The 24249-nt window shown below is 46.1% G+C and overlaps 1 protein-coding gene across 1 annotated transcript; it reads left to right on the forward strand.

Annotated features, from left to right (window-relative positions):
* Positions 1–5716: 5716 nt before the first annotated feature.
* Positions 5717–6676, forward strand: LOC138579753 (taste receptor type 2 member 40-like). Its single transcript, XM_069649986.1, has one exon. The coding sequence runs from the start codon at positions 5717–5719 to the stop codon at positions 6674–6676; it is 960 nt and encodes a 319-aa protein (XP_069506087.1).
* Positions 6677–24249: the final 17573 nt, after the last annotated feature.

The raw sequence follows: 24249 nt of genomic DNA on the forward strand, positions 1-24249 counted from the left end.
TCCTGCAGAAAGAGGGGCTGAACTGAAAGGCTTCCAGCGTGAGTTGCATGAATGTCCAGTCCACCCAAAGGCTTTTGTGGCATCCAAGGTTAAGACGGCTAATTCCTGCTGGTCTTGTGCGGCAATTTCAATGAGGTTAAGGGCTCGCCTGATGTTGTCTCCTGTGCTCCTTCCTCTGATAAAGCCCGTTTGACCTGGGTCTATAATGGATGGCTAGTTTGTTCACCAGCACCCTGGAGTAGACATTCGCATCTACGTTAAGCAAAGATATGGGCCTGTATGACATGCATTCCCTCAGGTCTTTCCCAGGTTTCAAGAGCATGATCGTAACTTATTCCTGCATAGAGGGAGTTATAGTGCCTGTGTCGCGGAAAGAGTTGAAAAGGTCTGTCATTGGGCCCAGAAGGAGAGGTCAGAAATGCTTGAACATTTTTGGTGGACAGCCATTGGGGTCCAGGGCTCTCGGAGGCAGGGTTTTTAGTACTTCTTCAACCTCGTCGGCTGTGAACAGTCGTTCCTGGGAGGATCTGTCAGTCTCCGATACGTGAAGAAGTTTGGCATGCTCTATGAATTGTTCCTGCAGCAATTGTGATCTGGGGGAGGTGGTCAGTGTGCTGGCAAGGTGAGACGTTGCTATTGTCAGTTTTGCCTCCTCCCAGTATAGGATCGTCCCTCCTGTGTCTTTCAGGGCTGTGATAACGTTTTGCCGTCGGGATTTTGCTAATTTGTTGACCAGGTATTTGTTAGATTTATTTCTATAGGCATAGTAGCTTTGTTCTTTCCTGATCAGAGTCTTCCACATAGTATGCCTCCGGATTAGTTGGGGCTAGCCGCAGGAGCTTGGCTAGCTTGGGTGACCATTTCTTCTTGTGGAGAGCTTCCGCTGTTACCACCTCCTTTTCTAGCTGTTCTCTCTCTTTGTCTTTTCCTGTATGCTGCGGCCCGGGAACTTAACTGCCCCCTTATCACTGCTTTTATGGCTTCCCATCTTGTCGCCGTAGAGGTGAGGTCTGGTGGTTTCTCTCTGAAATAGTTGTGAATTGCTTTAGTTACAGCATCGCAGACTGCCTTGTTGTGTAGCATTGGTTCTTAGAGAGCCCATCAGGGTTTCATTGGGGGGTCGGGGTAGAAGATTCTGGCAGTAAGCAAGATTGGGGCATGGTCAGAGAGGACCATTGTACCTATTTCCACCTCATCTGTGAAGGAGAGCAGTTGTGGACTGGCCAGAATCATATCGAGAAGTGATGACGAGCGGTGGACGTGTAAGACAAATGAGAAGTCTGAGGTAACCGGATGGAGAACCCTCTAAGTGTCTACGACCCCAAAAGTCTTAAACAAATGGCAAAGACTCACTGTGATCTGAAAGTCTCTGGGCGAAGGGGGGTTGGCTTTGTCTACCAAGGGATTCGGGACTCCAATAAAATTGCCTCCTATGATCACTTGACCCTCGAGAAATGGGAGTAATGGTGCTTCTAATTCTGCATAGAAGGTTTCCTGTCCATCGTTCGGGACGTAGACGGCAATTATTGTGTGTAGCTGGTCAAAGAGGTCTCCTTTTATTGTGATATATCTGTCCTCCGGGCTCCGCAGGACCTCGCGTTTCCTGAATGGCGTCCCTTTCGCTAGCAGAATTGCTGTGCCTTCTCTCTTGTTGTCCCCGGAAGCCAAGTATTGCTTCGGAAATGCCCGGTCTAGCAACCATGGAAATTCTGCAGGCTACAAGTGTGTTTCCTGGAGGAACACCACCGAGCTGCAGAGATCTTTTAGGTGCTGGAAGGTAGATTTACGTTTCTCTGGGGAGTTCAGGCCCCTAATGTTTAGCGTGACACAGCGCAGTCAAGTGTGGTGGGGGGGCATCCTGCCGTCCTTCTTCACTGGTCAGGTGGGAGGGCGGGCCATTTGCACAGGCTTGCCCTCCAATGCTAACTTACGAGTCCTAGCCTGCTGCATCCAGATTTTAACCTTGTCCAAATTGGGGCCAAACGTGGCCCGGAAATCAGGCTGATCACCCGTAGACCAGTCCAAAAAGAACAGGAAAAGAAACCAAAAACAAACAAAACTGGGCCCGGTGGGCCTGGAGCCGGAGTGGGTGTCCATTCACTCGCCTAGGGCATATCGTGGAACCGGCAGGGAGATCAGGTTACTTTCCGTTGGTTAGTTTCATTTTAAGTGGCGGCTAGATTGCCCCCTTTGGGGACTTTCCTCCAGCAATTTCGTTGTGAATTAGGGCTAGTGCTTTGTGCTTTATCCAGGGATGGATTCATAGAGTCTTCCTCTGGAGTCGCTGGGTCCCGTCCCATGATTCCTCCTGCCTCTTCCAGGGAGTGAATTATGAGTGTTTGGCCATCAAACGAAAACTGGAGCCATGGTAATATCGCAATTTCTTTATTTACACCCTTAACACTTTCAATGAGCAGAGGAGGAGGCGAGTTGTGGCACGGGGTGGGCAGAGGAGTATTTCTGAGAAGAGGATGAAAATAGTAACATTAATTTTGTGAAGTCAAGGTACATGGTGTCCACTAGCCCAAGCTGGATTTCATTTAAATTTGATAAGGGTTCAAGTCTGTTTAAGGTTTGGGATTGCGCGGACTAGAATTATTTGGTTAACATGCAGAACAATTCTCCACACAAAAATAAATAGTTAATACTAGTTTTGTGGGAAAATGTATTTGCTATTACCCCTAGAATTCTAGGTAATGTTTTGATTGAAACAAAAAAGCTAAAGCAAGCATCACCTCCATTACCATGAATCATGGAGCGGCTATAGTTGATTCACGCAGCAAACATGTCTGACCATGTATGTAATGTGAAGTGTGGCCACCTGTCTAAATACGGCCTTTTCAAATAACATTGCATGGACAAATTCAGAGTCAGAAGAGGGAAGACCAATGTACCCATGATCAATTCAATGAATCCATGATACTATTGACAACTGCAATTACAGGGCAGTGAGGGGTGGCTCAGTGACTGTGAGGGCTTGGTCTGTATGGGCTTTGAGATGTATCACAGGGAGACATGAGTGCTGGCACAAGGCTGCCATCTTGACGCTTTGTAACAGTTTGGTCTGTTAGAAGCCCTCGTCAGTGTGTTGGGCTACTCCTAAAGACTGCTTGGTGCTTAATCGCTTATGGGATCATTTGTATTGAATGAGGCACAATGAAAAGCTGCATAAAGCTGTAGCCCACGGCTCAATACCAGCTGAACAGGAACATGAATGAAAAAAAAAATGTATAAAGCTGTGAAAAACCGTCCAGTGACAGCTAATATTGGGGGAAAGGCTGCAATTTAAAAGCTGTGAAAATAAAAGCCTTACACAGCATCAGAATGCCATGTACAGCCTACGCACATCATTAAAGAAGCCTTCCTGCTAGTTGTGCCTTTAACATGGGGATGAAAGATAGCACCCCTTAAGAGGGATTATGGGTTTGGCACTAGCAGGCAGCAGGCTATATGGTTATGTTTATGTTTATGTTTATTATTTGATAATGCGCTCAGAAACCCAGCGGTAACCGGGCGCAGCAGGTACAAGAATGCTTAGGCTTAAGTTACATTATACAAAGGAAACAATACATGTCAATACAAACAATACATGTAAATACAATGTAGTACATGTCAGTTAATGTTAATTTTAGATAGATACACATATCAAGGGGGCAGCAGATACAGGTTACAGTCAGACTGTTGGGCAAGGGAGGCAGGATTCAGCAGGCAACCAGGTCAGGTGTTGTAGTCCAGGAGCAGGTGTTCCAGGCGTGCTTACCAGTAATGTACAATGTAGTAGCACATTGATCATGGTCCAGAGTTACTGGGGGCTGGCCCTCATCTGCCGGCTCCCGATAGGCCAGAAGAAACCAGCAGAGGCCAATGAGGCATAGGCATTCAGGGTGTCATGGCAACGATCGTGGAGTGAAGAAGTGCAGCCATCTTCAAGCAGGAAACAAACATTGCATGCAATAATCTTATGCAAAGCGCTCAATGTGCTTTTAGAAATGCAGGCACTAAATGGATTTAAATGCCACTATGAACCATGCGGTAGTCTGCCAGAGTGGTGAATATTGCACACAAAGCATCCCTGCGTGTTTCCATGCAAAGTTCCCGAGCAGGGATCCGTGCTGCTGTTGCGGTCAGGTGAGTGCAGGGACAACCTGCAACCCCCACCCAAGGAGAGCAAGAGTAAATATGTCAATGCAAGTTTAATGACAGTCAGAAATTAGGATTTTCAGAGGAACAAAGATCATTTTCATGTCAGGCACAGAACAGGGATATGGGGGATAGTTCTGGCCATGGGCCAAGTGATTGGTAGGTTTGACATGGATAGAATTGCATTCTAGGCACTGTGGTTCCCTGGGGAACTAATGGGGAGCAATGACCTTATAGGATGTGATGTTGCACAGTGAGTGCTGACCCCTTTACGTTCAGGCTGCAGCGCCTTCTCGGTGTGCCAGGCCCATATTGGGCGCTATTGGATGCAGAAAATGCCACAGTTGCTAGGAGCATCATTGGTGAGATCGAGCACCCATGTCAGCTCGTGTCTGTACCTGCACCTTGCCGCCACGATGCAAATCATTGTCATGCCCCATTCTCTCCTGAGCTCTGAGTATGTCACCAAAAATCACGGACAGAGCTGCTTGATGGACACTCAAGTCACCAGTAAGTGAAACCACAAAAATGCCACGCCTCTTGGAGACACACGTACGCTGGCTTGTATCTCTCTGGGAGGCTCCCAATTGTTTAGTGGGGAGGGGGCTGTTCAGAGTCTTCATTACCTGCTAAAAGGCTTCTCTGTAGTGAGGAATGCAGCTCTCTGCTTTTATAGTTTTTTTTCTGTGAAATAGCCACAACCACCCCATCGAGAGCACACAATTATTAATGTTTGCAGTGTTATAATGAAGTGCTTCTCTGATTGAAAGTGCTATAAATAGCTACATTTAAAGGCGGATGCAAATGCAATCTCTGCAAAGTGGAAGTTGGCGATTTCATTGGAGATAAACTGACACAATAAATAGAGAGGTGCCCATTCTGTAGTGTCGGGGAGGGTCTGCTAAAACACATAAACAGAGGACACCACTGTGACCCCCTTTTCACCCATGCCATGCCATAATGAGGTGTCCTGCATCTGCCTCTTTACAGTTCTGGTTACATCTATTGGTCTATCCCCTTGTAGCCATCATATTATCACTTTCTCTACACCCCATGCTTTCAGTGACTGGTTTAGCACATATTAGGTATTGACTTAGCTGAATTCCAAGAGGTTGTAGTCAGGACTTTGTGAATTCACATATGACCACTTTAACATTTACAGCCATGTCTCCTACTTGTGTCCACTATTCGACTGCTCTTACCATGCTTGGCTAGTGGTTAATTCCCAGTCCTGCTCCCCTCGTAGACAATATCTATGAACATTTATTTTCATTAATCTGCATTGATTTGTGTTGAGCTGGCCTTAGCTGGGGAAATGTATGCCTCACGGATCCCTTTAAACGTGTAATCTCATTATGATTGCAGTGGGAATGAATAAACAAAGTACATGAAGTGTGATCACAGGCTGGACAGCACCTGGGCATGGCTATTTGCATTAGTCAAATAGGCTCTGTCAGGGTCATGATGTACAATATTATCTCCTGCCTAACACAGACAGTTCAGAAGAGGTGGAAAGGCAAACAGTCTCTAAGCAGAAGAATTTGAGGCAGCAACTTTTGTAAGGAGACAGGCTAAAATGATGTCACCCACTGAGGCAGCCATGCTTGCCCTTCACATGATCTCCTTGGTAGCCGGGCTGATGGGACACATGTTCATCCTTAACGTGTGTTTCTTTGAAAGGATCCATGGCAGCCATAACCTGAGCCCCTCTGACCTCATCCTCTCCAGTCTTGCATCATCAGACATTGGTCTTCAGTGTGTTTTCTTTGTATCTGAAATACGTCCTTTTTTCTTTGTAGAATTGCTCTCGCTGGACAATGCCTGGAATGGAATCAGGTTCGCTTTGCTTTGCCTTCGCTGTTGCAGCCTCTGGTTCACCACCTGGTTCTGCCTCTACTGCCTGGTGAAAATTGTTATCTTCACTAATCCATTCTTAGTGCGGTTGGTAAAGATCTTCCTGGAGAATGTCCGCTGGCTGCTTCTAATAACTGTACTTGTTTCACTGGCCACCTGTCTTCCATTAGTCCTGCCTTGGGATTTTCATCCTGGAGCCATCGGTCTGGCAAATACTTCAATTTCCACTCAATCAAATGCTTCACTCAAGGTTTCAATGATGAACGTAAATACGACAAAACTTTCTAAGAAAGCGTTCTTGGCATACGGTCTCAATACATTGATGAACTTTGCATTATTCCTGTTTTCGGCTGTAGCAATCCTAATCACCCTCTGCAGACACATGAAGCGGATGGAGCAGAGTGCCAACGGCTTCAGGAGCCCCACTCTAGGAGCTCACTCGGGAGCAGTGAAAACTATAGCAGCTCTTCGCATCTTGTGTTCTGTATCCTTTTTGGCTATGATCATCACATTCTATTATGATTCCTCAACTAGCAGCCCACTGATCGTAACATGCATCCTCATTTTCTCTTATTACCCAGCCCTGACTGGCATGATCCTAATCCTGCGGGTCTCCAGAATGAAGAAGACACTGGTGGGAATCTTATCCCTTGCTGCGTGCAGAAGTGGAGAGGAAACCTAAAGTCCTGTTACCTTGCTTCCAAATCCTTAATGCATTACCTTTAATCCGTAGGCTAGAGTTATATGTAGAGGCAATCTGAGTACATTCTCAAGGGTAGGATATTTTATTTAAATAGTACTGTCAAAGTTGGAATGGTTTCAGAGCTATTTGTAGAATTGTTTGTATCTGTTTTGGTGATGAATCACATATCCAAATGCATGTCACTCCCTGTTTCTGGAATCCAAGCACATTATTGTCACAAGGATAATGCATGCATGTGGATCCTAGGATCAAAAAAAGCCCCTTTAGGGTGCACTCATACTCTTTCCTGCCACCTCTACTCCAGAACAAATGATTGTATTCCCTTAAATCCCTTCATAGCTACATGTCCCCACAGCTCCCCGGTAAACATGTGAATACCTGGTTCTGTTAAGCATTTCCTCAGTTAAATTTTGGCCTGCCTTCATAGTACCAAGAAGATTTTTGGTGTAGATTGGACTTACAAATATGATTTACCATAACATGTCCTCAAGTATGTAATAGAATATCTTTATAAAAAATCACTTTTTAAAAATAGTGGATCTTATACTTGCATTGATAGTGTTAATGTAAAATGTGCACACACACGATGTATTAATATAGTCATACATTGCAAACTCACTATTGCATGGTTCCACATTACACCATCAAGACCAAACCATGTGTTATGAAATCATATGATATGATTTAGTATTTATAACATGCCTTTACACAAGTGTTTCTGGGTGCCACAAGACGGAGGAGGGGAGACAGAGGGATGACAAGACAAATGAGCTTACTAGGGCTTGTGACATTCAGATTGTGCAAGTGCAACCAGAAGTGCAGGGGAGAGGTTGTGGGGAGAAGTGCAGGGAAGGGGTATCAGGGTAAGTGCAGTCAGGACAGCAGGGGAGTTAGTGAAAGGGACGGCAGATGACTACACAGATGAAGTTCCAGACCGGAAGAGCTAAGTAGGCCAGAAAGCAGTGCAGGTTGACTGGTCAATGGGGGGGGCGTGGTACCCTGTGTGACTCTGAGGGCAACCACACCACCAGTCAGGACGAGCTGACAGGTAGATTAGCAGAGGAGAGGGAGAGTAGGAAGACGAGACGAGGAAGGTCTTGAGCAGTTTATGGAACTTCAGGTGATCTGGCTCAAGAGGGATCTGGATCCGGAAGGGACAAGGAGGCAATTCCAGAGGGAGGCACCTGCAGAGAAAAGACATCTATCACCCTCTCTTTGTATGAAGAAGCGTCTGACCCATAGAGAATTTGAGGTAGCTGAGAGTAGGGCTCTAGAAGGAAGGTATTTAGGAAGAGAGTGTTGGATATAGAAAGGACCACAGCACCAAAAAAGCTTTGTGAGAGGCTTGAAATTGATCCCCTCGGCCAGTGGGAGCCAGTGGAGTGATTTCAGAGCTGGAGAGATGCCGTCCCTGGGTTTGAGGCCAAGGATAAGTCTTGCACTCCTGTTCTGGATTAGTTGGAGAGGGCAAAGAGTAGAGTTAGGAAGATTGAGAGAGACTGTTGCAGTAGTCCAGCCTGGAGAGAACCAGAGTTCTGGAGACAGAAGGCTTCTGAGAGAAGGTGAGAAAAGGTAGGCTACCTCTGAAGAGGTGCAGCAAGAAGTGGGCCTTCTTGGCAAGGTCCATGATGTGTTGAGAAAAGGAGAGAGTGGAGTCGAACATGACGCCAAGGTTTTTGGCCAAGGTTTTTGGCCTCACAGGAGGGTGAGCGGAGAGAGCTCAAGGAGTGCGGTCAGAGGGAGAGAGGAAAAGCGAGAACAGGGGTCCCAATGAGAAGAATCTCTGTCGTACTGGCATTAAGGCAGAGGTCATTAGAAGTGCACCATCCCTGAATAGCGGATAGTCAGTCAGGAATGAGCGAAGAGGGAGAAGTATGTGTCATCTGCATAACACTGAAAGTTAGAGGAGAAAGTAGAGATCAGGTGGTCTGGGGGTGAGGGTGGGGGGCAGATAGACATTGAAGATCCAGGGTGAGAGGATAGAGCCCTGGGGAACACCACATGTGGAAAGAGAGGTGGTGGAGAGAAAGGACCCAAGTTGGACCTGGATGGTCGGTCCAAGAGGAAGGAGGTCTGGGTATACATGAATCCCCTGCAGTCTGAGGAATGCTGCAATGACCAACATCATCTTCGTAAACACACACAGTGCCAAGCTGAGACCAAAAGGGAGTACACGAAACTGGACGTGTTCTGCTCCCACACTGAACCGCAGATATTTTCAAAGCAGGCTCCTAATCAGACGGTGCATGTATGCATCCTGGAGGTCTACCACGCTGAGCCAGTCGCCCTTCCGGAGAGAGGACTTTATCTGGCAGGGCGTAATCATCTTGAATTTCTCTTGGGGAAGAGAAAGATTGAACTTGGAAAGATCAAGGATAGTGCGCAGGCCAGCCTGGTTGGGTTTGGGCACTGTGAACAGACGGGAGTAGTAGCCCTCCCCTTGCTCGCTAAGGGGAACAGGCTCCACCGCTCTGAGGTCTAGAAGTTTCTGTACATCGGCTCTGAGGGAGGGCGACCCAATCTGCTGGAAGGGAGGGTTCGGAAGGGGTAATAAATCTGGGGTAATAATAGCTTTCATTTTTAGTTTAGCAACAATACAATTGTTGCTTCACAACTTACAAAAACCTACACAACAAAAAGGCCACCTAGAATGCAGGGAAAATGGAACTACATGCCTCACTACAAGTATGGCGCATCAGGTAAAAATTTGAGGTAACGGAATAACTGCCACTTTTCCTGCTCCGCCATATTACAGGTATGGTCCTGGAGTTGAGGATTTACCTCCAGCAAAATGCTGGAGGTAAGTCCTGCGACACTTTGCTGAAATACCACCCAGATACCACCAAACTCGTAATGAGGCCCAATCTTTTCAATGGTTGCCATTGCTGCAGAGTAGAAGGTTCCGCAACACAGGTGTTGCAGAGAGCCGGTGACGAGGAGGTGGGCATAGGTGAATTGGCATGGGATGAGTAGGCGTGTGGAGTGGGTGGGAGAGGTGAAAGTGGTGAGCGGGTAGTTAAGGGGTGTGGGGTGAGCAAAGGTGTTGCCCTCAGAGGAAATGTGGTGCCCTCCTGTTGCTCAGGATGCTCGGAAGGCAGGTGATGCCATGAAGTAAAGGTTGCCTTCCAGGTTTCTCGATTGCCTGGAAGGTGTCATTATGTCACCCCCATTGCTAATACCCAATAATGCCTTTTAGGTGCTGTTGCAGCTCTTATATTTTGGAGATTTGTTGTTACTTTTCTATAGATTTATTCAGAAGTTCAGTTGTTGATATTGGGCAGTAATGAGCCCTGTTCATGTTCTGCTGAACTAGCATTCTAAGAGGCACTTCTGTGTACTCTCATTACTTGCGTACAGAACAGGGGGTCTATGGGTCATGTTGGCCAATGTCCCGCATTGTGCAATCTTTAGTGCAAGTGTTGTCTGAGACTTCTCGGCAGGAGATGAATAATGTAAGAGATTACGTGGGAAGCAGCATTTGTTATTTTCACCAGGGTCAAACCCAGGATGACATTAGCTACATTTATGTTCTTTCCGGTTTTATCCTGTTCATGATTTCAATGTCTGTACCTACTGGCCTGGCCTAATAACAGTGAAGATGATCACCAGTGTCTAAATTCATCAGCATATGCACCCTTCTTTTCTCTAATGTGTTTGGATAAGAAGACTGCTGCACCCACCCAAAGGCCTCTGGCGCATCGCCACTCTCGCCGGTGCAACCCATTATTAAATCATTGGAGGTGATCTGAAGAATATGTGCAAGGGATACAAGGTGGGAAGTGGAGATGATTCAAGAAAAGGTGCCCTTTGTGATGGGAAGTGCAGTGCATCTGTGTATCAATGGTTTTCTATTGAGTATCCAGTGCATTACCATGTAGTTGTTGTACCAAACTAAAGTGGTTCACAATTTAACGTTATTGCAAAATCGACAATACATGAAGGACAAGAAACCAGCAATGGCAGCATTTTAATCATGCGTCCTATGTCTTTATTGATTACCCATATTAGAAACCAGTGTGATATATAAATATACATTCAACCAGTATCCCGGGAAGTAATTAATCTCAGAAGCCACACACATTTTATGTGGAGGCTTGTGCACAACACAGGATGCAGACGAATGTGAGGTGACTTGAAAACCTGACATCTAACTAGACCCGGCTGGTGTAGGATTTATGGTTGTCCAATTCCTGTGTGACACATACATACATACGACATCTTGAGCATAATTAGTACTTCAGCCGGATGAGGTTCACTGGGGCCAACCGAGAGGATCTGACACATGTCCACAGTCCAGCCATTTGCATATGTTCATGCACTGCATGCAAAAATTGGTAGAGGGTGGGGCACAACTCAGTTACTTAAGTGTTCTAGCCTCTAAACTAGTATAAACTCTTCAATGTACATAGAATTTCGGTGGAGCCCCTTTGTTCAACAAAACCCTTGGCACAAGGATATCAAATATATTCATAATGAAATGAAATGATATTTCATTTATATCACGCTCATACACAAGTGTTTCAGAGCACCACCAGGCAACGGGAGGGTAACAGGGGAGAACAAAAACAACAATCTTACTAGGAGCAGAGACATTAAGAGCGTGCAAGTGCATGGGAAAGGGAAAAGGGGGAAAGTGCATGGAAGAGGGGAGAAGTGGAAAGTGTGGAACAGGGGAGAGAACAGAATAAGAAATAATAAGTTAAATAAATAAATAAATAAATGTGATAAATAACGGTAGTGCAGCCAGCAAGTGGCAAAGTGCTAGGTTAGTCAGATAGAGTGTATCTGATAAGTGCAGCAGAAAATTGGGTGGGAGCTGTATGGGTTCAGATACAGGCCCCAGTGCAAGGGGTGACCCAGAGGCAGTGCTGGAGGGGGGCATGGTGAGCAGGTACCTGGGCCCGAAGAACAGAGGATGGCCAGGTGCACAATGCCGAGAGAGAAACCATATCAGCAGGGGAGAAGAGGAGCAAAGGCAAAAGCGAAGAGGAAGGTCCTGAGCTGCTTCCGGAACCGGAGATGGTTCTCCTCTAGTTTCAAGGAGGCAGGGAGGCTGTTTCAAAGGGAGGCCCCAGCAGAAGACCCCAGCTTGTTTCTTTGAAAAATGACTGACCATAAGGGAATTAGAAGAAGACGAGCGAAGGGCTCAAGGGGGGAGGTATTTACAGAGGGATAGTTGAAGGTATTCTGGGCCCAGGCCCCAGAAAGCCTTGTGGACAATGCAGAGGGGTTTAAATATAATCCTTGCATCCACTGGAAGCCAATGAAGGGATTTCATTGCTGGAGAGATACGAACCCAGGGCTTGAGGCCAAGGACAAGTCTTGCAGCCCTGTTCTGGATTAGTTAAAGGGCGGAGAGAGGAGGCAGGTAGATTTAGAAAAGGCTGTTAGAGTATGGAGAGAACCATAGCCTGAGAGACAGTGAGCTTCGGGAGAAGGAGAGGAAAGACAATTCCCACTAAGGAGATGAAGTAAGAAGTTTGACTTTTTAGAGACGTCAGAGATGAGTGCGGAGAAGGAAAGTGTGGAGTCAAAGATGACCCTGAGGTTCTTAGCCTCGCAGGTAGGGGTAGGAGAAGGGCAAGGGAGGCCGGCGAGAGAGTGAGGGGAAAGGATGGTGAAGGTGTACCAATGAGGAGGATCTTAGTCTTGTTGACATTTTGACAAAGATCGTTGGCAGCACACCAATTTTGAATGGCGATTAGGCAATCAGAGATGAGGGAAGGAGAGGAAGTGGCTGAAGGAAGTCTGAAAATGAGATGGGTGTCATCAGCATAACACTGGAAATTTGAGCAGAAAATGGAAATGCAGCAGACGAGAGTTGCCTGGTATTGGTGAAAAGGCAAGGTGAGAGGTTAGATCCCTGGGGAACACCACAGGTAGAGAGGGAGATAGAAGATAGGATGGACCCAATTTGTACCTGGGAGGGACAATCACTGAGGAAAGAGGTCAGCCAGGCCAGAGGCAGATCGGTGATACCCAGGTTGTCACGGAGACGATTGAGCAAGGTGGTATGATTGACCTTGTCGAAAGCAGAGGAGAGATCAAGTAGGATGAGGACAGAGGGAATATTAGAGTCAAGGTTGGAGAGCAGGTCTTCGCATATGTTCAGGAGAGCAGTTTCCGTGCTTCTGGCAGCCATGAAGCCAGATTGGTGGTCATGGAGAGAGCCAAAAGAATCAAAATGAAGGTTAAGGTGGGAGATGGCCAGCTTTTCCAGGAGCTTACCCAAAAATCGAGTAATGGAAATTGGCCGATAGTTAGCCGGACAAGAAGGATCAGCTGTGGGTTTCTTGAGGAGAGGGGAAAGAACCAAAGGCAAAGGAGAGTTTGCAGAAATCGGCAAGGGCCGGAGAGAGGGTATCAATGTTGTCCTTAATGGTTTTCGAGGAACAGGGATGGACCTGTTTTGATGAGGCTCTCATAGATCGGACTTGTCTAGCGACCTCATCAGGGGAGAAAAGAGGAAAGGAGGAGAAAGAGGGAGGAGGGGTAGCTGAAGGAGGGTCATCAAGCAGAGAAGGAGAAGGGAGAGGAGGGGGAGCAAAGGAGAGGGTGGACAAGATCTCCTGGGTTTTAGAGAAAAAGTGAGAGGCAAGGTCATTGAAAAGAGCCTGGGTGGTGACAGGAGTAGTGGAGCCTGCAACAGGGTTGGCCAGCTCCTTACAGATTTTGAAAAGTTTCGCTGAGTTGTTAGATGCCGCAGAGCTGGAGGCTTGAATGTGGACTCTCTTCTTGGTGCGAACAGAGAGTCGGTATTGCCTTTGGAGCAGGTGGCAGGCCAGTTTGTCAGAGGATGAGCAAGAACCCCTTCATTTCCTTTCGGCCACCCTACACTTACGTTTAAGTGTAGCTAGGTCAGAGTCATACCAGGAATTGCACTTGGCTTTGGACTTCAAGCGGATCCTCATGACAGAGGCAAGAGTATCAAGAGTAGCAGAAATAGAGGAGTAGAGCAGAGACAACCTGTGTCAGGGTGTGAGTCAGCCCAGGGTAGAGGAGGGGGGTTCGAAGGTGGCAGCGAAAGCCCCGACTGATACACGCTCCATGGGCCGGATGGTCCGAGAAAGTGGGTGGCAATCCTGGGGTAGGCTTGGAAAGATGGGAGGAGAGGAGGCAGTGATCACTCCAGGAGAGAGGAGTGGTGATGGGAGTAGAGAGAGGAAGCCAGAGAAGATGAAGACATCAAGTGTGTGACCAGCAGAGTGAGTCGGGCCGGAGGGGAGGATAGAGAGGGAGTGTGAATCTCAGAGGTCACTAAAGAGCGCAGATGAGGAGCAGGGACAATCAAGATGGATATTAAGGTCACCAAGGAGGAGGAGTTCAGTGGTTGAGGCCAGGAGGGAGGAGGAGAGGTCAGCCCACGCAGAGAGAAAAGAGGTGATTTGACCAGTTGACCGGTAGAGAGTAGCAACAGTAAGAGAGTGGCTAGGAGAGAGAGAGAGCCTGCAGACAAGGCATTCAAAAGAGGAGTAAGTCTGAGTGGGGATGATAGAGGCAGGAATCCACGTTCAAGCTTACCACTGGACAAACCAAGCACTCTGTTTAGCACCTGATCACAGGTTGAATCAAAATGTATATTCAAGTTCCAATCTTGTCAGTGCAATGGGCCTCATGATTACATTATTTCTTCCATAAACATAATTTTGTATGACTCAGTCCTTTAATTGCTTAATAGAAGGAAGTGTAAATTCAAACACGTGTCCTAAAGCATATGCATTTCTGAGGTTAGTCTGTCTTCAGGGCTAAACACTATATACCATGCAGATAGGCAACTAAATAATAAATATACAAACAAATCAAAAGATTCTGTGAGAAAATGAACACACAAAACATAAGACAAACATCCAGAAAAAACAAAACAAAAATTCCACCCAGGTGGAACTTGGGTCCTTTCTCTCCGCTATCACTCTCTCTAAGTGTAGTGTCCCACAGGGATATAATCTATCCCTCTAGTTCTTCAATGTCTACATGACCCCTTTGGCCCACATGATCTCTGCCTTCACCTCCAACTTTCAGTGTTGTGCGGACGACACACAACTCTCCTTCAGGCTATCTCTTCCTCCTCCTCGCTCATTCCTTACTGTCCACAAATCAGTCTTGGTGTGCTACTAATGATCTCTGCCTTAATGCCAGTAGGACAGAGATCGTCCTCATTGGGACCTCTGCTCCCACTTTCACTCTGGCCAGCCACTCTTGGTCCTGTGCCCTCACCCACTAGAGAGGCAACAAATCTGGGGGTCATCTTCGACTCCTATCTCCTTCACTTCTCAGACATGTCCAAAAAGTCCCACTACCAGCTGCACCTCCTTGGAGGCATTCTACCTTTCTTTTCTTACCTTCCCCCAGAGGCTCACTGTCTCCAGAGACCTGGTTCTCTCCAGACTGGACTACTGCAACAGTCTCTTTCTCAATCTTCCTACTTCTACCCTCCGACCTCTTCAATCTATCCAGAATAGAACCGCAGGTTTTATCCTTGGCCTCAAGCCCAGGGACTGCACCTCTCAGGCACTGAAATCCCTCCACTGGCCCCCAGTGGCTGCAAGGATCAAATTCAAGTCCCTTTGCATAGTCCACAAGGCTTTCTGGGGCCAGGGCCCTTACTATCTTAAATGCACTCTTCCTAAATACTCTCCTTCCAGAGCCCTCCACTCAGCCTCTTCCAACTCTCTGCGAGTGAGCCGTTTTTCCGAACAGAGAATTGGGGGTGTATTCTTATCCTCTGTAGGTGCCCCCCTCCCTGCACTCACTGTCTTGAGTCGGACCTCCTTAAGTTCCGGCAACTCATCAAGACCTTCCTTGTTCTCTCTCCCTCTCTCCTGCTAACCTCCTTTCTTTTCTCTCCTGCTTCCCTCCTTCGCTCTCTTCCCCAACCTGCTCAGTTCGCTGACTAGTAGCCTGGTGCACCTCTGCTGCCTCACAGGTCCCAGGCTCCCCCGCCAGTCCTGCACTTGCTTCCGGGACTGTGCATGTTGCTTTGCACTACTGCACCCGAATATGTTTCATGAGCGTGGCAACCACTCTGCACTTATCCCAGGCCCCTGCTGGACTGGCACACTTGTCCATCCCCCCCTCCCTTCCTGTGTGCGCACTTGCATAACCTTGAATGTACTAGGCCTATCAGGTTTTTCTGTCCTGTCCTCCCTCTGTCTCCCCTCCCTAGCTTGGTTGGATCTGAAATACTCATGCATAGGCGCTTTGATGACCAGCTTTTTTTGTCTCTGTATGTCCTTCTCCCTCTCCCCCCTCTCTCCCCACTCTGAGTCACGCACGTATACCAGTAAAGAGGCCTCTGGCCTAGTATGCTTATTATTGTTGTTAGATCATTCGTAATCTTCAAGGCCTAAGAATGACGACGATATCCCATTGTTCCCTTCCCGCTTTGAAGCACTTCATTTGTGTATAAGCCCTTTACAAATAAACAATTACAATTACAAAACAATCGTCCGTTAGCATAATATGAATTCCAGCATTTTCATTTTTGAAAGTATATGGGTGATTAGAATTCACCTTCATATATCAATACGTTTGTGCATGACTATAAAAAGAAAGAAAACAGCAAGTCTGCCCACATGTTAGCTCATTGCATTCTAGTTGAATACACAATTTGTCAAAGGTTGTTTGTAATGCTTGTAACCCCCATGAGGTTAATGGCCATGTTTCACTTTAGAATCAGCGTCAAGGTACCCAAAGGGAAATGGGTAAAGTACAGTATAGGATCCCTGCAGAGAAGGGCCTTCTTAAGCATTTTGGGGCCCTGGGCATGGACATCTTTGGGGCCCCCTTCAACAAACCAAAGGAATCAAGTGAACAAGAATATCTGGTGGCACCCGACACCCCCCCACAACCACTGTGAGCATAACCCATAGGTTGATATTCAAAATAAGCATGTTTACTCAATTTAAGTCCCCTTATCCTCTTCAGTCTTTCTCTAATCAGAATAATAAACAAGTAGCATTTGAAGGCCAACATTAGCAATCTACGAAGAGGTTACTTCTCTTCTAGTATAGAAACAGGATACTTTTTATCAATATCATCCGGGGAGGTATGCAGCCTGTAGTATTAATGCAGGACTGTATGTAAAAGGTACATGTAACCCAGAATAGGCATAGAGCACACTTTAGCTGCCTCATAGAAAGCTAATGTAAAAAAGCATGGATAGAGTAGACCAATTGTAAGGAAGGAGAACGCTACAAATACCATGCATGGATAGTGGGTGCATATTAGCAGCTACCAGGTGTCTGTAACCAGACAGACTGAGATTAGAAGTGGGACATGGTTTTCAAATAGTGTTGTCATCAAGGGAACAAGTGCCTGTGGTGTGCAGTATATCAATGCTCACTATTATAGTGGAAGCAACACTATAGCCAATGAAACCATGAGTGTTAGTGAGGCTTTTATGAAGATCATACCCTGAGAAGGAAATCACTCTGAAGGGTAGACCATTTTTAAAGGTTTAGGGACTGGCAATTCTGAGAGGTGTGGCAATACAAGATTAAATGAGATGCCCAGGATCCCACATTGCTTAAGGGGTGAAGCTGGGATTTGTACCAACTCTGAAATTTCTACATTTGAACACTTTTTTTTCCAGCTCTTACCACTGACTTGCAAAGTACACAAATCACATTTCCAGACCTGACAATTTTTAAAACCAAGATATTACAGAAGGGTGTTACGCAAAATGGGAATGATTTACCAATCGATGTGATTTAACAGATTTAATCTAGGTATGTCTTTTGCACCTTTAAGCTTGAAATACGTCCAAAACAATGGCTTGTGAAATTGTCATTCATAAACATGCAAAAAAATCTTTGACTTTTATACAAAAAGCAACATTTCTTTTGTGTCAAACGAGCAGACCTTAAAATATGCCTGTCCAAGGCCTACAACATCTGGCCCGCTCTCTCCTGTCTACCACCCCTTCCACTCAAATGACCTACAGAAGAAGAAAGGTCAAGATATGAGCTAAACGATGCCACCAGCATGCAAGAAGGCAAACCTCACAGAAGACAGCACAGTAATGCAAGAGATATATGATTTGACCAGGATCACTGTATCATCTGCTGGCAAAGCCAGGATACAAGCATGAACACTTTGGTTCCACAGTCTTTTATTCTCCTCTTGGACTAATAGTTTATGCTCATCTTTGGAGGGGATTCCCTAGCTTTTAGAAAACCCCATCTGAACAAACCATTTTCTAGACCTTCACCATATGAATGTAGCGCAACCCCTATCTGGTGCAGGAACATTGCTGATAATAGCACCTCTTATGCTGCAAAACCAAGTACATATGCAGGAAGGTTTATAAACTTCAGACATCGGAAAGCTTCAGCCAGCCTTGCTGGAATGTGATATTCTAATATTTCATATGTACACATATCTCTGCAATGAGTGCTTGAGCTAACTTCTGAACCATTGTGGCACTCAATTAATCAATATGGATTTCAACTTTGGCTATTGCTCATGATCAACATAATTCCCACAGGAAGGAAAGAATGCCACAGAAGCTGTGCCATACGGAACACACAAACTATGTATTCCACAGTGAACACCGAAAGTATGACATGATTAATTGATCAAGGCAGAATGTACTTGTCAAAACAGACAGGCAATAGGTTTAGCACTTCAGCAGCATGCCATAAAATCTCCTGGCATGTGCTATTTAAGTCTGGTAAACAATGGAATCTTACTTTAGATCAGGCAGCATTGTGGGGGCCCCCTCCAAGGTGGGGGCCCTCGGCAAGTGCCCCTTTTGCCCTCCCATAAAGACGTCTCTGCTGCAGAGTGCTATATATCTATCATGTCCTCCTTGCCACAGCCAGCTTACCTATAGTGTGCTTGAAAGGTCAAAACGAGAAAATCATCTCGGAGCTACAGCGCCGCACAACCTGTACGGCCGCAGCCTTATCTGTAAATGTTGCTGTTGTCGCGGGCGGTGTGATGCCACTCGTGAAAGAACTTTGCAACGTCACAACCACTTGCGTCCCGTGCGGAACCTCCGCACGGGAATGACAACGTCAGGAAAGTCAACAGGATGTTTGGCGCATCTAAATTACAATTGTGTAATGTTTCAAAGTTTATTAAATATACTTCTACTGTTTAACACAAGACTTACATACATGACATAAAATTCATCATCATATAACATTTTAAAAGACCAATTACATAAACTATACATATTCTTCAATATCTCTTAAAATCTCCACAACTTTTAAATAAAATAATACAATAAAATAGATAAGATGGTTCTCATTACCCCTCATAAAAATCCTCTATAAATCCGCAATTTCATTCAAGTCAATTCCATTATTATTGGATTTAAAATACTTGCGGCGTATTTGCGTCAGTCTATCACAGACCATAATCAGATGGTGCAGCGACTCAATGACATCATTGCCACATAAGCAACACTTCTGACACTCTTGTGGTAAGCCCAAACGGGCCCCCTTAGTCTCCAGCACCTCTGAGGAGTTGAATTTTATCAGTAGGTAAGTGCGGAATGCTCTTACACTAGGGTATGCTTTCATATACATAGGGGACGTTGAACGAGTTAATTGATCTTGACATAATGACCCACTATGTGCTTTGCTGGCCAGATTTATCAAATTTTGCTCGAAACTAAATGCACACAGTTTCCATTTTAACCAGAATTTCAACTCCAGACTTTCAATTGGCCTAGTTCTCTCCCTCGTCCATTTCTTATAAATGGTTTGCAAAGTCCCCATCGTTCCAACCAGCACCTTACCTTTTAACCTCAGAAAAGCCTGTACATAGGGAACTATAATCGGTCAGTTTTCAAATTACATACGTTCCCATAGTACATTACACATTGGCTTATAAAGGCATACAATATTCCCTTTATGTCGAATTCCAAATAAAGGTATTCCACACTCACACTTTGAGGAAGCCGCAGCAATTTGCGGAGCATTTTGGCCTCAAATGCCAGTAATCATTTATGAATCTATAACCCCAAATTGCCGCGGCATACAGTAATATTGCCCTTATTTATGCAGTGTAGATAGTCAAAACCACAGATGCAGAATAGCCACTGTTCCTTCCTATAAAAATACTTAAGCTATTTATCGATGTAAGACACCTTACTTTCATGATCCTCATGAATCTCACAGGCACCCTGGCCCTTCCTCCCAGTCAATACGAGCACCCCCGCCCCCCCCTGCACTGCCCTGCGAGCCCCTGCTTGGTGGTTCCGCATCCCACCTTTGGGAGACACCTGTACCAGCCCTTAGCCTAAGGTTCTCCTCCTTGGCTCCCCTTAGCGCTTCCCTCCTGGGCCCTCCTCACTTGTCCACTCCTCTGTTCCCACTTGTACCCTCTCCCACTGCCCTTGTCCTCATTGGACTTGCACGGCCCAATGCCACAAGGCCCAGTAGGACCATAACTGCATATTACTGTGTTGCCATTGTTTCATTTCCCCCGTTCCCTTCCAATTTATCCTTGTGGCATTTTGAAACACAATTCTGTTGTATAAAGCGCCTGACAAATGCTCAATTAAAAAAACCGAAAAAAACCCGATGTATTTCTCCGCTAATCAGCATTTCTGAATAGCAAAATTCGCATTAAACATGTTTTCATGTAGACGTACGTTGTGTGCCAGATAACATATTATAAGGTGGTTAAAACATAAAAAATAATTGATGTTGTTGCTAACATTGTTCACCTAAAATTGGACAATCTCCGGAGACCAATGGATGCCCTCTGGCTACTTTGACTTATAACTTAACTGTCCTCTATGCTGTCTTCCGCTTTTTATGTGCCACTTACTTTTTTCTCTACTTTACTTTCTATCATCCTTTTGAAAATGTATAAACAGGACTCACAAGATGCTTACATTAATATTAGGCCAACACAGACAATTGTGTATCTTTAAGCAACCTCTTAATGAATACATTGCCTTTTTGGGGCTAAAGCACAATTAGTACTTCATGGTAATTAGTATTGCAGGCTCATGCCTATCACAAGCTCTATACATGAAAAGGGAAGAATCTCTGATACAGTTCATAAGACCTTGACTTGTGTGAGGATCCTAAATGCAATGATCCATACAGGCATGCCTCTCTAAACTGCATATTGAATCGTGCGTTGTTCAAAATGCCACCCCAAGCCTACTAAGACCAGAGGACAATGTACTGTTAATTCTATGTTGTATATAACATGAATTAGCACTAGTTCTGATTCTGATATTCTGCAAATAAAGTTCACATCTTCATGAATGAGGCTCTCCTTTAGCTCTGATAATTTCCATTTTCCCAACCCAGTAAGAACAATACCAGTTCAATATACATTAATAGAACTTAATTCAGTGGATCTCTAATCTTTCTATAAATATATCAACTTTAGAAACCAACACATCCGTTAATAGCTGCAGGGGGCAGTGAAGTAGGTGTTGTGGGTTAGTGCACTGGATTAATATGAGAGTCTGAAATGTAACCAGGAAATAACTAGAAGATAATGGGCCTTCCCGGCGCATAAGGAACATTGCCATTTTCTCAGGGAATACCTGAAAGCAAATCTAGTTCCAGTGGGCCTCACTATTCGCAACGAAACAGCTCTTTTTCTCGAAGATCAGGAGTACATGATTGGTTTCAGTCAAATCGACACCAAATGGTCTTAACAATCACCATGGCACAACGTATCCAATTAGACCTAGAAAAAGAAGAAAGACAATTCCTAAGTAACACCGCATTGGATAATGCCAAGGAGAAATGAAAAGAAATCAATAAAATCATGAACGAATTCATGTCAGATACACTGGAGAAAAAACCTAAGAAATTAGCTAGAGACATGAGTATGTTGAAAATTGAAAAGGTTTATCCATACCTAGCAACTGAATTTAAGGAGAATAAGGAAAAAGAGGGCCCAAAATACTGCAGGAACAGCAAGACAGAAAAAAAGGTGGGTAACCATCTCTGACACATCAAGTTCCGGCTCAGAGTCGGGAGATCAAAACCAACAGATTGGATCATACTCTCAGCAGAGGCCTGCAATATGTTCTGGGGCCACCCACCAATGCAAATGTACCCACAATTGCGCCCCCCCCAAGGACGCCACCGCAACCGACGTCACTAGCCAATACAGATGTCTTGCCCATCTTCAACCTTTCAGATCATAACCTCACGGATGAAGAAACAGCTGTTCTAGGGAAAGGCCTTTCGCACGTACCCACCAACCCTACCAACTGGTTCACATTGGAGAATGAACTTCAAAGTTTCTTTCGAAAAATCCCCATAAAAACATTCTTCCAAGACATTGAGTTACCAAGCATGGAAGACAGTACAGGGCTGAAACCTAAATCTACCTTTTGCCCTAATGACAACGATACCAAACCAGCCCTTATCACATTTGAGCAATGTGTCAGGCAAGAAATTAGAAACCCACAGAAGAAACAAATGCCCCTTCGGCACAACCTCACCAATGGAGAACAACAGGCACTCAGACAACTATCATCCAACAACAATATCGTGATTAAGAAAGCAGATCAAGGTGGTGGTATAGTTATACAAAGCCTGACCCAGTACAAGATGATGGTTGCAACACTATTGGAAGAATGTCAAAAACTATAAAAAACTAAGTCAAGATCCCACCCAAACCATCCAAACGGAACAAGTTACTTACCTGTAACTGTTGTTCTCCAGCATGGGTCTGGCATGGATTCACATGCTCATGAATTTTCCCCGTCGTCAGCCTGGGAATCCTCGGTAAAGAAAAAAATCAGTATCAGTTTCGTTGCTAATCTGTCTTTCTTAGTAGTAACCAATCACTGGTCTTTGGGTCATACTGCCCCCAGCCAATGACTGCCCTCTCCCTAAGCCCCGCCTCTGGCACCCATCCTCAGATTTGGTAGCACGAAAGTGGCAGTATGACCAAGTGAAGAGCCGCAGAGGGGTAGGAGGGAGGGTTTGCGTGTTAATCCATGCCAGACCCATGCTGGAGAACAACAGTTACAGGTAAGGAACTTGTTCCTTCTCCAGCATGGGGTCTGGCATGGATTCACATGCTCATGAATATAGAATACATAGCAGTATACACATGCACAACCACGGGAGGTGGCAAGGCTCAACATTAAGCATTACATAAAGTCAACATTAAGCATCTCTTACCTTCTCACCAGGCCCACCTTCAGACGAACAGGTTGCGCAGCACTGCTTGGTCGACTCTGGACTCCTCCCTGGAAACCCTGTTGACGCAGTAAAACTTCGTGAAGGTGTGCATCGACCTCCACGTAGCAGCCCTGCAGATGTCCAGCAGGGGCACACCAGACAAGAACCCGTAGTAGCAGCGATCGCTCTGGTCGAATGGGCTCTCAGACGGCCGAGCAACGGTCGGTTTGCCAACCAGTGACAGTGCATGATGCAGCCGGAGAGCCATCTGGAAATGGAATCCTTCGAGAGGACCTTCCCTTGATTCACAGGTCCAAAGTTCACAAAAAGCTGTGATGTCTTCCGAAAACTCTACATGCGGTCCACGTAGAACTTCAGCGCTCTAGCCACATCCAGCAAGTGCAAAGTCCTCTCGGCCGGCGACGAAGGCGATGGGAAGAAAACTGGCACCACCAAGGGCTTGTTGAGGTGGAAGTCTGACAGCACCTTGGGCATGAAGGAGGGGTGCGTCCTCAGCACTGCCATCGTCTCGTGGAAAGTCAAGTATGGAGGCTTGCAGGATAGGGCCTGGATCTCTCACACTCGTCGTGCGGAGGTGATGGCCACAAGGAATGCTATTTTCCACAACAGAAATTTCAACGGTGCCGAATGCAGAGGCTCGAATGGCGGCCCCATGAGCCTGGTCAGCACCATGTTGAGCTCCCACGCCGGAGCCGGAGCCTTCACCGGCGGGAACAATCAGAACAGTCCCTTCATAAATTCCTTCACCAGGCGATGAGACCACAGGGATGACTGTCCAGTAGTTCTGGTGTAACGGAAAATCGCTGCAAGATGGATCTTGATTGAAGCATGAGCTAGCCCCGCCTTGGCCAGCGACAGCAGGTACGGCAACACTTGAGGGGCCGTAATACGCAGAGGGTTAATCTTCTGTGCACGGCACCAGACAGAGAACCTCATCCACTTGTGTACGTAGCACTTTAGACACCCTGCCCTTTGCAAGCACCTCCTTGCAGTCCGCCGGGATATCGTACCCTCCAAACTCTAGTGCTGCAGGAGCCAGGCCTGCAAGTTCAGCGACTCCGGGTCGTGATGGAGGATGGCTGCGTCCATCGACAGTCTGACTGGGGGGGACGCTGACAAGTTCAGAAGGTCCAGGAACCAGATCTGTCTCAGCCACGCCGGTGCGACGAGGATCATCCTGCACCGGGGCCTCTTGAGTTGGTTGGCGAGTCGGAGCAGCAATGGCAAAGGGGGGAATGCATACAGGAACAGGCCGTCCCAGGGGAACGAGAAAGCATCACCCATGCTCCTCGGCTGGGGAAACTTGCTGGCGAACGTCTGGCACTTGGAGTTTGTCGCCGTCGGAAACAGGTCGATCTTGGGTTTGCCCCATCATTGAAAAAGTCGATCCACTTGATCCTGACACAGCTCCCA

Source organism: Ambystoma mexicanum, chromosome 3p, assembly GCF_040938575.1.
Source record: "Ambystoma mexicanum isolate Mex_15411 chromosome 3p, UKY_AmexF1_1, whole genome shotgun sequence".
Classification (NCBI taxonomy): domain Eukaryota; kingdom Metazoa; phylum Chordata; class Amphibia; order Caudata; family Ambystomatidae; genus Ambystoma; species Ambystoma mexicanum.

Bases quoted from the DNA above. Each gene is read 5' to 3' on its own strand.
- LOC138579753 (XM_069649986.1), top strand. From the start codon at position 5,717: ATGATGTCACCCACTGAGGCAGCCATGCTTGCCCTTCACATGATCTCC.